We start from the raw sequence: 14,919 nt of genomic DNA on the forward strand, positions 1-14,919 counted from the left end.
GGCCGCATTTTGCCCAACCCTGCTCTAACCTGATGGGGCTTCTAGGCTCAGAGGGATCAATTCTATAGAAGGTGCACTGGCTTCCCATGCCCAAGTGCACAGCTCATGAAGAGACAGGCATCCACGTTAGACCATGTTCAGCTAACAAATGCAAGCTCAAGAGCAAGGAAATCACCCCAGTGGACATTCTTTGTACATGGTTTCTGCTCCCATTCAAAGCAGGGTTTAAAATGAGGTCATATCCCAACCCTTAAGGCCAAGTATATTCCCTCCAGCTGTTTGTAATCCCTCAGCTGGTGCTCAGTAGAGCACTGCCATCACCCTCTCCTTATCTAGTGCCAGCCCAATCAAAGTTCTTGGCTTCAGTGCAATGCAATTACTGGAAGAAATTGCCCGTGTTATGCAGGAGGTCAGACCAAGGGCTTGCAGTGGTGCCTGCTGGCCTCAGCATCAATTAGATCCATGACAGGCAGTCACCATTCAGTGGCAATACTTACAAAGATACTCAAGAGGATCAGATTCCATGGGAAATACCTCCTGAAAGCAAAGCACAGAGGGCCAATCAGCACTTCTGCCCAACAGCAGAATCACCGAAGAGGGGCTGCATCGCGTGTTGCATAATGGGGGTAATAGACCTAATGATCTGTGCAGAATATGGCAGGGAGGCAGCGATATGCTAATTCTAAAGAGCACCTAAAGCTATGTAGATACACCCACACAGGAGGTTTTTCTCCGCTTCGTTGCAACTTGCATCTGCTTGCAAATGCATCATGTAGCCCCACACAACCACTCTCAGCACCAATACACAACTGTATCCTCTGGGAGACGCACCACTGCATTCACGCTACAAAACACACCAGGACATGACCTCAACCCCTCTGCGGCGCACACTGCAGCATCCGAAGTTACCTTTAAACTGAGGCTCTCTCTGCCAGCATTTGATTTGGTGCGGCATGCAAAGACCCTGGATTTGGGACAGGCCAGGAGAGCATCCGCGGGCCATTTCATTATGCTGTGCAATTCAGAAAGGAGTTATTTTACCTGGGTCCAGAGCAGCAAGCCAGAATCATGTACGTCACGAAGAACACAGCACTGCAAGAAAGAAGAGAAAAGGAAGAGAGAGAAGCAGAGGGAAGATTAGGAAGGAAAGTCCCATGTCAAACATCTCTCAATACCAGGGAAAGGAAGGACTCTTTTTCAGCTAAGGGCTTTCACTCCTGCATTTTCTGTGATGAACCGCAGAACCGGTTCAGAGCCCCCTGCAAGATGGACACGGTGGGTGGGTAGAACGATAGGTAGAGACATAATGGATGGATGGGTGAAGAGATAAAGACAGAAAGGCAGGAAAGAGGGATGGGCATAAAATGAGAGAGAGGAAGAGAAGGAGAAAGTGAGAAAGGAAGGGAAAGCCAGCCAGCCAATGATCCAGGAACACCGCTCTCAAACGGAGCCTGCAATAGGATACTGTCTGGGGTGAAACAGGTTTTCTTCCCAACAGAAGAGTGAAAAAAAGAGAGACAGAGATGGAAAGAGATGGGGAGAAAAAAAAGAGCACTGGGGACCTGCCTCGAGAGCAGAGGATCTGGCCAGGAGACCACAACATCTGTCCAGATCTCAGAAAGGCAATGCTGTCTTTCAAATCTACAAAGTCTAATGCCCATGGAGGAAAACAACTTGCCCCCTCCTGCACCTCAGATACCAGCCTCCTCTACTGCTATTTTCGGTCTGCCTCCAAAGTTATACAAGCCATAGTCCCCTCCTCAGGGCCAGAACACAATTTGTACCTTGGGCATGAACTCATTAGAAACAGGTTTAGAGCATGTTCTTCACTGTCATTTGTGTCTCACGCCCTGTCAGTTTAATCATGGGCCACGATGCAAGCCGTAATCCCTTTGGAAATGCTGCAGCAGCAAATACCTTAGCACTGTGGGCACAGCTATAAAAAGATGTTCTTGGCATTTATTCAGATCTGGAAGTGGGCTAGCATGCCTGGCAGGTGGGGCCAGAGGTCCAGTCTAGCAAGCATTCATTAGCAGTTTTCTCTGTGACTTGGATCACAGCAGCTACACCCAGTCTGAGTTGCCTCGGGGCCACTGAGGTTATGATTTCCACCATGGATTCTCCGATGGCTGCCGAGACAGGAGGAAAGACCCTAGCAAGTGCAGCTCACAGCAGCCCCCTTGGTTTCAACAGCACTACATCAATTTACCCCACACAGCCGAGAGCAGGGGAGTTTGATGCAGAAGTGCTAAGGAGCCAGCCGTGCTGCCATAGAGGCATGGCCTGGTAGCAAGCCTGGTGCTCCCTGGCCCAGTGGGATGGCTTTGGGACCCAAGTCCTACCTAGGTGATCTCTCCCAAACCCTCTCTGCTCTGACTTCTCCCGAGTTCAGCAGGTGAGAAGGCATGATTTCAAAATCATCTGTCCAGAGGTTTCTCAACAGGGCTTTGCTTACCATGCACAGGACCACATTTGACAGCACAAAGTGCTTTTATTGCCTCCATCCAACTACAGCAGGACACCTCTAGCTAACATCACATGGCAGCATCCCCTGCACAGCTGCGGCCTTTTACCTGCAGAGCTTTCTAAAGAACTGCCCTTTGCAGGTGGGATTTCCCCCATCTTTGCTCTCATCCTCAAAGGACGGTCCTTCCCTCCTTCCATCTGGGACAGTGGTTCAGGTCCAGCAGGCAGCAAGTTGCCTCTGGATAAATTCAACCATTTCCTCTGCATCAGGTTAGCATGGACTGCAAATGGTTTTGCCTTCCTCTGTAGTATGGGCGATGGTTAGTAGATACTTGGAGGAAGACCAATTACTAGGCCTTGTCTGGAGTACTCTATCCATTTTGGGGCCCCACACTTCAAGAAGGTTGCAAACAGTTTGGAAAGAGTCCTGTGCAGGGCTAAAACAAATTATTAGGGGCCTGGGAGGCAACACTTATGAGAAAAGGCTGAGAGAACCAGTTATTTAGTCTGGAGAGAAGATTCGATAACAGTGTTCAAACACTTGGAAGGGCAATTACAGACTGCCAGGGTGGCGATGGGCTTTTCTCTGTGGCCATAAGGGATAGGACTAGGAACCAGTGGCCTCAAGCTGCAGGACAGGAAATTTAGGTTGGAGATGAGGGGGAACTTCCAGACTACGAGGGTGGTCAAGCTACCTAGAGCAGTTGAAGACTTCCAAGGAGGGAGATGCCACCAGAGCAGGGTAGAGCGACACGTTGCTGGAGTGGTTTAGTTAGGGACAATTCTGCTTCGAGCAGGGGATTGGACTCAATGACTTTAAAGGCAAGTGACACTTAAGTGTGGACAGTGCAGGGGCACAATTCCTTGCTGCTGCCACCACCACTGCTGGGCAGGGGCTCCAGCCACGCACCCAGCATCCCACCTTCAGCACAAGTCTCCCCCCACCCATGTCCCCCGACATGCGTGCAAGTTCCCTTCCAGCCCTACTTTCCTATGATCCTAGTGTCCTGTCGCTGTAGTGGCAGCGCTGTCGTCTCCCCCGTTTTGACCTATAGCGCGTTACAGGATGGGCCTGGTGTGTGGGTCTGTGCTTCGTAGCAGTGTGTGGGGGTTTGACACAGTGATTTGGGGGATTCCCTGGGTTGGTGGTTGCCTGAAAAAACTCAGAGGATGGTACTGGCTGGCCCCGTTCAGCCCCTTTTGAGCTCTTACAGGTAGGAAAGAAAGCCACTGGATACTCACTAGGAGGCCCAGTACCAGGCTGGGTGGGTCTGGATGTAATCTTTGACTGGATCACTGCGGGTGAGAAAGGAAAGGGATGTGAGAGTCATTCAAAGCATGCAGGGCTCACATCTTCATCTCCAGGCTGCTGCTGTAACCGCACCCCTCCAAAAGCCCATGAGAAAGTCATCCAATTCATGGCCTGTACTCACAGCTCCCTAAATCTGCATGTTAAATTATAAAATAACATGTTTCTGCAAGTGCTGGCTGTATCCATCCCAAGGTAAATGATCAGGAAACCATGTTCAGCAAAGGGAAACAGCTTTTGGCATCTAAGCTAAGGGATTTCGCGGTTGCAGTTCAAGCCACAAAAATTCATTATTCATCCCAGAGGTAATTTGAACTCTAGAGCTCAGATAACTTATGGCTTCAGATGCACAGAGCGATGGCTACTTGAGTGAAGGTACTCGCTTCCTTGAATGCGCATCACCTACAAGCTGCCCCAGTATCAGTGACAGCACCTGCCCAATGGAAATGTACTCCGATTCCTTTGGGTATTATAGGTCACCACGGTAAGGTAACAGGTCTCTGGGTGCCTGCTACCCATGAGAAAGTGGACCACTTGCCCAAGTGACTAAGAACCCAGGAGAAGCAAGACACCAGAGCTGAGGACTGCTGTGAAACCAGGCACCTACCAGAAGGTGAAGAAAGCCACAATGTTGACCGTGACCAGCAGCTGGACCATGAGAATGGCATAAACCTGAAATGATAAGCCAGCACATCCGATTTGTGTGGGCCAGGCAGCCCATAGGCAGGAAACTCTGCCCCCATGCACACTCCTCCCACAGGGACGAGGCCAGATCCTCTGCTGGCGTACAAGTCCTCTCTGCTGCGCTAATGGAGTGGCAACGATTTACCCTGGCTAGGAGTTTGGCCCGCTTGCTTCAGTAGCGCAACACTGGCTCATATCAGATGGGAACTGGGCCTGGGAAGCCTGCACTGCCCTAGTACGACATAAGGGCACCCACTCCAAGTCTCAGGACCTGGTACGACTGTGCTAGCACTCCCTTTCTATAGCCCTCTGGGCTTAGGCTCAGCCGTCAGCAGAGATGGGTCTGAGCTAGCTCAGAAGCAGATCCAAGCATGCCCCAGGTCATGTCAGTAACTGGGTCTCCCTAGCCTGGTGTTTACAAGGGCTATGCCTGGCTATACCTGCAGAGCTGCACGCTCCCTTCCTTCTCCAGCCCCTCTTCATCCAGGAACCCACTAACCGGTGGGAGCATCTCGGAGGAGGTCCGAGGCGCCATCCAAGACATTACCTTTCTGATGAACACTCTGCGCACATTCCTGTCATCCCAGCTGAAGGTGGTGAGCATCTCGGTGTCCCCTGGGTATCCTCCACTGCCATAGCTTGGGCTGGTACCTGAAACAGATGCGGATGGAGGACACATCAGTTCGCAGCCCTGCTCCCCAACATGCACTCGGGTGTTTCTAAAGCCAATTGGCAGAAGGCCTGGATTGAGTCAAAAGGTCGAGGTCTCCCGTCAATAGTACATCACAAGCCCAGGGAGGCACTTCCTCCAGGATACACCTGCTCGCTTCCCACTCCTGAAGGAAACATGCCAGGCTGTAAACTGCCAGCCCCTTTTAGCCCGGGATAACTCAATGCATAGACCCAGGTCTTAGCGGTTTGGTTTGAAAGGGAACCAGACAGCTCACAAATGCACAGAGAGCCAGTATCAGTCTCAACTCTGACCTACTGCCCCTAGACACCTTCCTTGCAGTCAGGAGACCCTCCCCTGGGGCCACATCAGTGCCGAGTATGCAAACTGCAGCCGTGCATGGCCATTAGTCACAAGGCAATTTGCGTGAAGACTAGCATCTCTGGGATCCAAGCCCTGTAATGGAATGTAAACCCAAAGCTGAATCAGGCGGACAGGCAGCTGCCTACAGCAGCCTCACAAGATCCAGCCCGAGTAGGTGGGAAATTTTGCATCGGACACAAAAACTGAAAGGGAAGAGTGAAGGTCTCTGCTGTATCCTTCGTCTCCATCACAGCAGCAACAGAGCACATGAGCACACTGGGCACCAGCTTGCTATGCAAACATGCACAGCAGTCAATAAAAGGCACGTGGCACTGATGACAGACCAAGGAGTTGTTCACATCCTTACTGGGATATGTCAAGTCAGGGTCCCAAGAGTGGCTGTGCAATCATGTCCTGCTCTACCCCCAAGACACTCCCCACCCCATCTCACCTTCCACACCTTGATGGATTATAAATGAATACAAGAGGGAGGCTACCTACAGACCTGGCTAGGTCTCTATAGTCCACTGTGGCCAGCTGGGCAGTCAAAGCCTTACAGGCTAATTGCATAACCTGCTCTAGCACACCCAATGCCTTGCAGGCATTACCAGTATATTCCTTTTCTTGCAGCCTCAGCCTCTGCCCCTTATAACATAGCTAGGGCTTCTAGCCTAGGCCCACTGAATAGGACCTGGCTTCAAGGCACTGGCTTCCCTTGTTCTTTCTAGGCACCAAGCCCCTGCTTCCTGCATGCTGGGACCCAGGACCCCCTATAGCTGCACCCCTCTCAGATGCCTCTCTCCACTCAATAAGTGTTTAAGCCCCAAGTCTGCCCTTGGCAGGGGTCAAGGCAATCAAGTGCCCCTCTCTAGACACTGCCCCTATAGCCTCATTCACAACCCACCAGTTAACACAACAGAAACACAAGCCCCTGAGCTATAACATAAATACCAACATGTAGCAGCCTTCCACCCCTGCAAGAATATAAACCCACACCAACCCAGCATCCTGGACTCCCCTGGACAAGAACTCCTTCCCTGGTAGCAGCCAGGAAAAGACTACCCTGCTAGTGCCAGCCCTGAGCTTATATGCTCCCCTGGCCCTGCAGGCCTCCAGGCATCTGACCACCTGCAGGTGCTGGCTAATTATCCCATTAGCCAGTTGCCCTGCCCCCTGCCTGCCTGCAGAGCTCCCTGCCTGGGCTGCTTGTCCTCTTTAAGTAGCAGAAATGCCTGGGGCTTTCTGTTACAGGGTCTTACTAGTAAAATACAGAAGGCAGCTGATGGCAAGAAAGGTTTACCAAGCTACCGAAGCCACTTTGAGCTCTCCGGCCCTTTACACACACAAAAACCTCCATGCCTTTAATAATGATGGGCTCCATTCCACCTCAACAGTGTCATTAATGAGGCTTTACAAATGAGGGAACTGAAGCAGAGGTCTTGTTCGTGGCCATGCTGGGAACAGGCAGCAGAGCCAGGAATTGAACCCAAGAGTTTTCAATCAAGATCAAGGTCTCTGCGGCTGCAATCTTCTGCACCGAGACCTCCTCTGCTGTGCTCCTAGGGAGGTTTTCACACACGTACGATCCAGTGCAATGCAACCCTCGCCCTCCAGCATGCCACGTCTCCATGTCAGCCTCTGCTACCCAACGTAACTCCATGTCATCACACCCCCCACAAAGCCAGGCACGGGTTTAATCAGGGAGCTCCGCAGCCCTAAACCTGCAGCACAGCTCATGTCCTCCTCCATGCCACGCAGGCCCTGAGTCTCTGCCATCCGCCCATCCCAGCTCCAGCAGACTCACCTGTTCCCCTGAAGCATCCCAGGACATTGGCCAGGATAGCAGCTGTCCCATCAGCACATAGTATTAGGTGCTGTGTCATCCCAAGCCTCTTCCCCTTCTGAATCACTACTAACTAGGGTTGGCAAGATCAAACTGACCACTCAAATATTGTCAATTGGCTACATATTTTTTGCCCAGTCAACGATTTTAGCAATTTTACCAAAAAAAAAAAAAAGCCTACATTTTTTTGTAATTTTTTGACAGAAATATGCTTTTTTATTGTTTTTGACATATTTCTTAATGAAAAACAAGTGTGATTTTCCTGTGCATTATATGGACTTTTTGGCCATTTCTTTTACAAGTTTGGACCAATATTTGACCAGGCAATTGCCTAAACTTTATTTGACCGCTCAAATACCCAACCCTACTATTAGCGTGGCTGCCAGATTCCCTCTCACCTGTGCTGACACTCTTACCTCCCAGTGGTATTTATACAGCCCCTGTTATCAGGCTAGCTGAATGCCTGGCTGTCTTTGGTGTATTTCTTTTCCCAACACTCTCAGCAACCATCTCCATTTTACAGGCCGAGAACTGGAGCACAAAGATCCCGATCCAGGAACCGCTAAGCATTTAAACCCTCACTTGAAGCTGATGGGAATTTAGGTGTGTAAATACCAAAAGGCCAAAGGGTCAAGACTAGGCCCTCGGGGTGAGTGTGGAGCAGTCTCATGGGTGCAGTTTCAGCTCTGGACTTAGGTGGGCAGGCCCAATGCTCCACCAGCCCTGCCACTGACATGGTAGAGACAGGCCCTAAGCTGTATTGAGTGGCCTTTTGGATGGAGCCAACCCTCTGAAACCCACGCCAGTTCGGGGCCAAAATACCTCTGAGGAGCTGAGCCTAAGGAACGTCCCCATTTTACATGCAGGAACGATCCACTTATTCCCCTGTGATGCCCATGAACTTCCCTCTTGCTCAACTCCACGAGAAGTTTGCTGAGTACAGGCATCAGGTTCTGGCCTGTACGGAGCCAGAGAAATGCCTTACCCTGCCCTGTCCATGGGTGGGCAGGGAGTGTGGCTGGCCACATAAAAGCCAGCCCCTCCTCTTTCTGCCTCAAGATATTTTGTGCACTACCCAACCGCCGTCCACACAGCCCAGCGGGATGGCACACGCACTGCCCAGCCGTGCTGGGGCCACAGAGGCTGACACCAGAGAAAGAGGAGGTGGACACGAAGCAGGAGCTACGGGGGCCCTGAGTCAGGAGCTGCTGGGAAAGGGAGGGGGGTCAATGCAATGATCCACAGAACCGGGAACCGGGACCATGGCTGCAGAAGGGGAATCTGGAGTTGCAACATCCCTTTGCCGTCACAGGCAGGCGTATCACCGAACCTCGATATCACAAACGGCAAGGTTTCAATGCATCCCGTATGCCTCAGTCCATCACCTTGCATATTGATCACCTCTGCTCGGGACGCAAGCACCAAGGCAAGGAGATTCAGGCAGGGTCTAAGGGTCCTAAGGGAGCTTGACACAAACATCTCATGACTAGCTCCAAGCCTCCCTGCAGCCAGCCGTTCCCATGGGCAGACCTCCAGCGTCATTGAAGCCCTAGGGCTGTAGTTACAGGATGCAAGAGCCTGCCCACACACACACACACACACACACACACACACACACACGCGCCCTAATCTGGTCATTAAAATCAGACAAGCCAAAAAGGGGGGGTGGCCAAACTGGATCTCTGTATTCAATATAGCACAAAACCACAGCACACAGAGGTGATGCCACGTTGCACACAGCATCCACATGGGATCTTGCAGCTCCGTAGTCCTTCTGCTCAGAGAACGAGCCCTTGTGCCCCTGTTGCTCAGGGTGAAAGGAGTGCACTTAGCACTGGCTGGGAGCAGAGGGGCAAACAGGACAGTTGAGCAATTGCGATTCCACCTAAGAAAGGGAATGCAGCATACGCACAACTGGTCATATGCACAAATAATGCATGCACACAGACACATACCCAGTCGTGATGCACATGGCAGCGAGATGCATACACCTCCACACTCACAGGAACAGCAGTGATGCATGTATATACACGCACCCACACGTGCACACAGACAGCAGCGATGCATGTGTATACATGTGTACATGCACACACACAGAAACAGCAGTGATGCATGTATATATGCCAGGGGCTCTCAACCTTTTTTCATTAATGAGCACCGCGCTGACTAACCCTTTTTTCATGGAGCATTAAAAGAAAATCACTAGATCTACATGTCAGCTCACCATCAATTATGCCTTTCGGTGTGATTCTTGGCGTGATTGCTAGTGCTTTCGAGTACCGTTTTGGGACTTACTAGAGAGCGCTTAATACAACCAGGAGAGCACTATGGTGCTCGCGAGCCCCAGGATGAGAATGCCTGATATACGCACATGCACGCACATGTGTGCGCACACACACATTTACTGCCCTCCTCCTCTGCATCCTGGTAGGCATAGCTCAGCTGCTATCCATTTCCCTTTCTCTTCTGCACAGTCTCTCTCTGTCTCTGCAGCCATGGGCCCCCTGCCCACCTCCCCAGCTGCCTGGGGCAGCCAGGGGAGGAGAAAGCAGGCTGAAGAAGCCCCATGGGACCTTTTCCAGCATGCCCAGTGGAACAAGGAGCAGGCACTGCAGAGCCCCTGCCCATCCTCCCCAGGGCTTGGCTGGATCCTGAATTCTCCCTGCTTGCAGCATTTTCCCTGAGTCAGGGGCCTGCTCATAGTCAGACCTTTGTTCCCTCTGCCAGGGCCACATGGAGGCTGCACAGGCTATCCAGGGAGAGAAAAGCCATTTGTGTACTTAGGAATCAGCTGTGGCCGCAAGAGCCAGCTGGGGTGAATTTAGCACTCGTGCCCAGCTGGGGGGTGGGGGGCATTTTTAACCCTAGAGATAGTCTGAGTTCAAACCCTGCACAGATGCACAGTCAATGTTGGCAGATACATCAGTGGTGTCACTTCAAGTGGCAAAGAGAGGAGTGGAGGCCAAAGGGAGTATTACTATGAGTCAGGATACTTTGGCTCTATCCCTGGCACTGGGAGGTTGTATGTGCTAGTGGTTAGTGCAAGAGACGGGCAGCCAGGAGTCCTGGGTTCTGTTCCCCAATATGGGAGGGAGTGGGACGGGCAGGGAAGACAGGACCCAGCTGTGAAAAGAAATGGGGTCTCTATGGGTCTATTCCAGCCCTGGCTGTGGGAGGGAGTGGAGACTATGTTTGCTCATGTAGGATGGATGCACAAGGACTCCTGGCTCCGCCACCAACTTGTCCCATGTCCCTGGCCATGACTCTATACCTCAGCATCTTCAAGACACTAAGTCAGCATCCAGGATCTCATAGCAATGCAAGGGGAGGGAGAACTCACTTGGGTCCACGTAGGCCCAGCTGGGATGGAGCGGCACTGACGGCGGAGTGGGGTAGGCCCCTGCTTTCATTCCTTCCCCTGACGTTGCCTCCTCGTAGCTGGGGGGTGCCGAGGGGGCCACTGCATTGTCCCTCTTGTCTTCTTGCCCATTGGAGTTGGGAGGCTTGTTGTTCACGGACAGCTGCGTGGCAGAGAGAGCGAGGTTACAACAGACAGACAGGAGGCGAGACCCATCCTGCTGCCGGCAGGTCACAGGTGCCAAGTCACCCCCGGACTGGGCCCGCTCCAGTGCTGCTTGGAGTCTATGGAGAGGCACCCATTGACCTGCGGCTGAGTGGAGTGAGCATTACTTTGTTCCCTGCAGACCCCTCCACTCCTTTTACTTGGCTCTGTCCTGTCTCTGGAGTGGGGTCTAGTGGGTTAAAGCAGGCAGCCCGGACTCCTGGGATGTTCAAATGCTCCTAAGTGCCTCACTGCTGCCAAAGCCAGGGGAATTAGACATGTCACCCACCTGTCTCCATCTTCACTGCCAAAACACCTTCAAAAATCTGGTGTTATCCCATGTCATCAGACTTGAAGGCAGAATTTGAAGGAAGAGCTCAAGGAGCTTCCCTACTGTGAAGCATCAAGACCTGAGAGCAGTGGTTTCCAACCAGCATGCCATGGCACAAAAGTGTGCCGTCAGAAATGAACAGGCGTGCCACTCAATTTTGCCATGGCACTGAGCTACAACGAGCTGCCACATGTATGAGGATGGTGTGCCGCGGAAAATGTTTATGAACTTAAGCGTGGCCTTGGGTCGGAAAAGGTGGGGAAACACTGCCTTAGAGAACCCCTCTCCCCAGTGAGCCCTACTCTCAAATAGGACCAGGCCAAATGCATTTTGACAAGTGTTTTGCTGGCAGACAAGCACAGCCAGGAGCAAACGCTGTGTCCCTTCATTCAGATATCCTGCCTTGTGCAGGCTACAGGATGCCAGCTTGCAATTCCCACATCAAGCATCCACGTTTTAGGTGCACTTGGGCACAAATCAGAGCAGGAGGTGAAGGCAGACACCGGAAGTTTGCTAGATAATGATGATGTAAGACAGGGTCTAAGACCAGTGGAGGATCCTAGGCTGTCCAGTGGGCTATTCAGACCAGATATAAGGCACAGACCAGATATAAGGCACAGGCTTTTATGCATATGAGCATCATCCTTCACTCGAGGCCCAAATGGACACACTCCTACCCTGCTGTGATCTTGATTTATAGAGTCATGGAAAATTAGGGTTGGAAGGGACCTCAGGAGGTCACATCTAGTCCATTCATGTTAAACCAGGATCGAGAAGGAACAGATGTACAGCTATCCTGATATAACACACACCTGGAGGCTGAGCAGGAAATACCTGGTTGGCCTTTAGCAAATGCTTACCCTGGGGTGGATGCAGGCAGATGAAACCTGCACTTGTGTTAACAGACCAAGAGAATTTTCCCCTTGCTTCCTTCTGAAAAAAGCATCTAAATCTTAGGTGCCTACCTTGAAAAGCCCCCAGTATCTTGCTGTGCCAAGCACCTTTCCATGGTCCAGAGAACCCCCCACGCCATTTCCAAACAGGGCCAGGCCTGCAAGAGGAGCCACAAAAAAAATCTCTTCCCCAACCAAAGTAAATTTAAAAGTAAACTCAAATGGACAGATCCTATTCCAGTTAGCAGGTGTCCAAGTGGATGTGGGCCCGGAAGAGATTCGATTCCTCCCTGCTCAAGTCCCTGGCAAACAACTGATGCAGTTCTTGCTGCTTTATATGACTTAGTGTTAGGGGTAAGATGATGGCGTGTAACAGAAGTGGCTGCATCCTTGTTTTCTTCACAGACTTGAGCAGGGGGGAAACAAAATCGCATATAGGCACCCACATCCATTTGGATGCCCACCAAGTCCAATACGGTTGGGCCAAAGGCTCAAGATGGTTCTCATCTTGTCCTTTGCCATCCTCCAGGTCCCCAAAAGACCCTCAGGCTAGCACAGTTTCTGCAGGCAATGCCACACAAGGAAGCGATGTAGTCACCATCGTGTCCCCAGACACCACTTACAGCTGGATCAACCTTTGGAGGAGGGCATGAACCCACTCGTGCCTCTGGAGCTGCAGCAAGATCCCGTAGCCACTCTGCCCCTCCCTCCCCCTGAGAGCCAGGATTAGACAGGATATTGCTTCATGTTAATTGATGGAATTAATCCTTTCTTGCAACCTGATCCCAACCTGATCCCATTACAGACACTCCAGCAACAACACCCTGTTTTTGCTTTAAACTCAATGCAGCTGCACCCACACAAAAGGCTAGAAAAGTGGCCCATCAGGCAAAACAGAAAAGAAAATAAGCAGAACCACAAGTGGAGAACTAAAACGGGCTGTGGGGATCATCAGTGCTGTCACTTGAGTGACACCATTAGCTTCATCCTGTTTTACGTCACTGCAGCTGAAAGTGCATGGCACCCTGAAGAGACCGCCATAGGCAGGAAGGAAACCTGGGCAGGAGCTGACCGTGCATAACGTCTTTCCCACCGCAACGTGACAGAGATGCATGAATGAAAAGTGCTAGGTAAGAACTAGGTATTATGAGAGCAGTGTTATGGCAGCCGTGCGAGAGAGCAAAAGGAGTTTACAAATACTACCAAACTGCAAAGAAACTCAAGACACACCTGTACCTACACACACACCGATAACACACCCATAAAGGGCAAAGCAGGTATGAATGGAGCCCTCGCAGTTTAAACCACCCCGTTCTTTGGCCCAGCCCCATATTATTATGGCTGCCTTCAAAATTCACACCAGTTAACTCCAAAGGGGCCAAATAAATGCACCAATACGAACCCATTGCTGATTGTGCCAATTCAACCTGCCGCTTATTTGGCCTGCGACCAACCACAGGCCCCTCGGCCTCAGCGAACAAACATCATTTGCTAGGTGAGACCACTACCGGTCCGTCACCGGCTGATTTAATGATCACGGGCCAATCAGCGGCTAGGCAAAACCCACCGAACGTGGCCTGTGCCTGCCATTGCTAAATCCCAGACATTGCATCCACGCCACGTGTGCCAGGGCAAAAATGACCTCAGTCCGCAGGGGAGAAGGAGGCTGATGGTGACGAATGAAGGAAAAGTCCTTGCAAAATGGTTGTTGAATGGGATGACGCAACCGTCTCTGGTGCAAGAGGAAACAGGAAACAGAGCCTGGTATCTAGCCTCTCCCACAGATTCCCTGCCATGCTCCACGAGCGTTATCAACTGCAATACCAGCCACGTCTCATCCCCTTCCTATGAAGGACCACCCTTGCATACGGATATAGCAGCCAGAACAGGGGTAACTTGCTTTGTCCTAGCTCTGGTCAGTCTGATGACGTAACCCTCGGACACCGGGCTTATGTAACCAGCCCAGGGATAACACGGAGTCTGGCAATTGTCTGCGTCCGAGCAGCCGTGGACTTGGCCGTTACAGTTACAGTGCGTCGTGCCTGTGCAAGGCTCTGGAAACCCTTGAAAACAGAATTCAGCTGGAGAATACCGCAGCCCAAAATCATCCGGGATGGGGAGCAGGGAGGATGGGGGAAACACCCCCACTATTGGCAACTGGTGGATGCTGTGTTACCATGGCATCTTGCAGGGGAAGAGAAAAAATCGGAGCCAGAGGGGAGGGGGTGAAAGATTCGGATGCCCTCTCCTTCTTGGCCAAGATGCTGATGCCAGGAAAAGAATCATCAAGCAGCAGCGATGGAGCCATCCCGCATGGATGGGGGTCTGCATCAAAACGACCACCCCCTGATCGTGCAAATCTCCCTGGCGTTTCCCTGCCAGACCCCCTCGGATACCCGTGGCACGCAGCCAGGCAGCATAGGGATGCCCAGCTCGCTGCCACATTGCAACGCTTCGCTATTGCTCCCCTTCCCCAGCAAAACTGGGCCAAGGGAGAGGGAGGGTTAGAGACATCAGCCTGGCATTTGGGGTCCCAACCTACCTTCCCCTGAGTCATGGTGCCTTGCTTGGGACGCAGGCTCCTGGGCTGCGCCGGGGTGAGCCGGGGTGCGGAGAGGGAGCGCCTGGCACGCCTGGTCGGTGTCTGCCTGGTCGCAGGGTGGCTGGACGCAGTCGCTGCAGCCTCCGCTGATGCTTTTACATTCTAGCAACATCCACCGAGCTGCCGGCCGGCTGGAAAGAGGACTGTACCATTTCCAGCCCACAAGACAGGGGAAGCTGGGAAAAGGGGGAGAGGA

The 14,919-nt window shown here is 51.9% G+C and overlaps 1 protein-coding gene across 1 annotated transcript in view; it reads right to left on the reverse strand.

Moving 5' to 3' along the window:
- Positions 1-14,900, reverse strand: part of FAIM2 (Fas apoptotic inhibitory molecule 2) — a 24,619-nt gene extending 9,719 nt beyond the window's left edge. The window contains exons 1-7 of the mRNA XM_019556475.1: positions 14,664-14,900; positions 10,676-10,856; positions 5,007-5,110; positions 4,383-4,447; positions 3,709-3,762; positions 1,042-1,092; positions 498-537 (exon numbers count right to left, since the gene is read on the reverse strand). Coding sequence (XP_019412020.1) covers positions 498-537; positions 1,042-1,092; positions 3,709-3,762; positions 4,383-4,447; positions 5,007-5,110; positions 10,676-10,856; positions 14,664-14,678 — 510 coding nt within the window. The 5' untranslated portion in view covers positions 14,679-14,900. The remainder of the gene's footprint in view (positions 1-497; positions 538-1,041; positions 1,093-3,708; positions 3,763-4,382; positions 4,448-5,006; positions 5,111-10,675; positions 10,857-14,663) is intronic.
- Positions 14,901-14,919: the final 19 nt, after the last annotated feature.

Source organism: Crocodylus porosus, unplaced genomic scaffold (assembly GCF_001723895.1).
Source record: "Crocodylus porosus isolate Cpor-Errol unplaced genomic scaffold, CroPor_comp1, whole genome shotgun sequence".
Taxonomy (NCBI): Eukaryota; Metazoa; Chordata; order Crocodylia; family Crocodylidae; genus Crocodylus; species Crocodylus porosus.